General features: G+C 37.6%; 1 protein-coding gene across 1 annotated transcript in view; it reads left to right on the forward strand.

The window, feature by feature from the left end:
* Positions 1-257, forward strand: part of LOC103523106 — a gene marked incomplete at its 3' end in the record, with an annotated part of 11185 nt that extends 10928 nt beyond the window's left edge. Inside the window, exon 5 of the mRNA XM_008488176.1 lies at positions 192-257. Coding sequence (XP_008486398.1) covers positions 192-257 — 66 coding nt within the window. The remainder of the gene's footprint in view (positions 1-191) is intronic.
* Positions 258-263: the final 6 nt, after the last annotated feature.

Raw genomic sequence — 263 nt, forward strand, 5'->3', positions numbered from 1 at the left:
GAAAAGGGGAATTTTTTTTTTTTTTTTTTTTTTTTTTTTTTTTTTTCAATCCACTTAGTTTCAATTAGCTAGCTTAATTCGATAGTTATACTTAAACCGAGTTTAAACTGCAATAGTTATGGCCCCCACCATTAAAGAAAACAAATTGTAATTTTTAACGCTGTTTATCTCTTCTCTTTTCTCTCCCCCAGGAAAAGCAGGCGCTCCTGAGTCGCCGCGAGTCCCATCCGATATCATCAGGTCAAGCGACCCGCCGAGTCGAA

This window comes from Diaphorina citri, unplaced genomic scaffold (genome assembly GCF_000475195.1).
Source record: "Diaphorina citri unplaced genomic scaffold, Diaci psyllid genome assembly version 1.1 scaffold15382, whole genome shotgun sequence".
NCBI classification, from domain to species: domain Eukaryota; kingdom Metazoa; phylum Arthropoda; class Insecta; order Hemiptera; family Psyllidae; genus Diaphorina; species Diaphorina citri.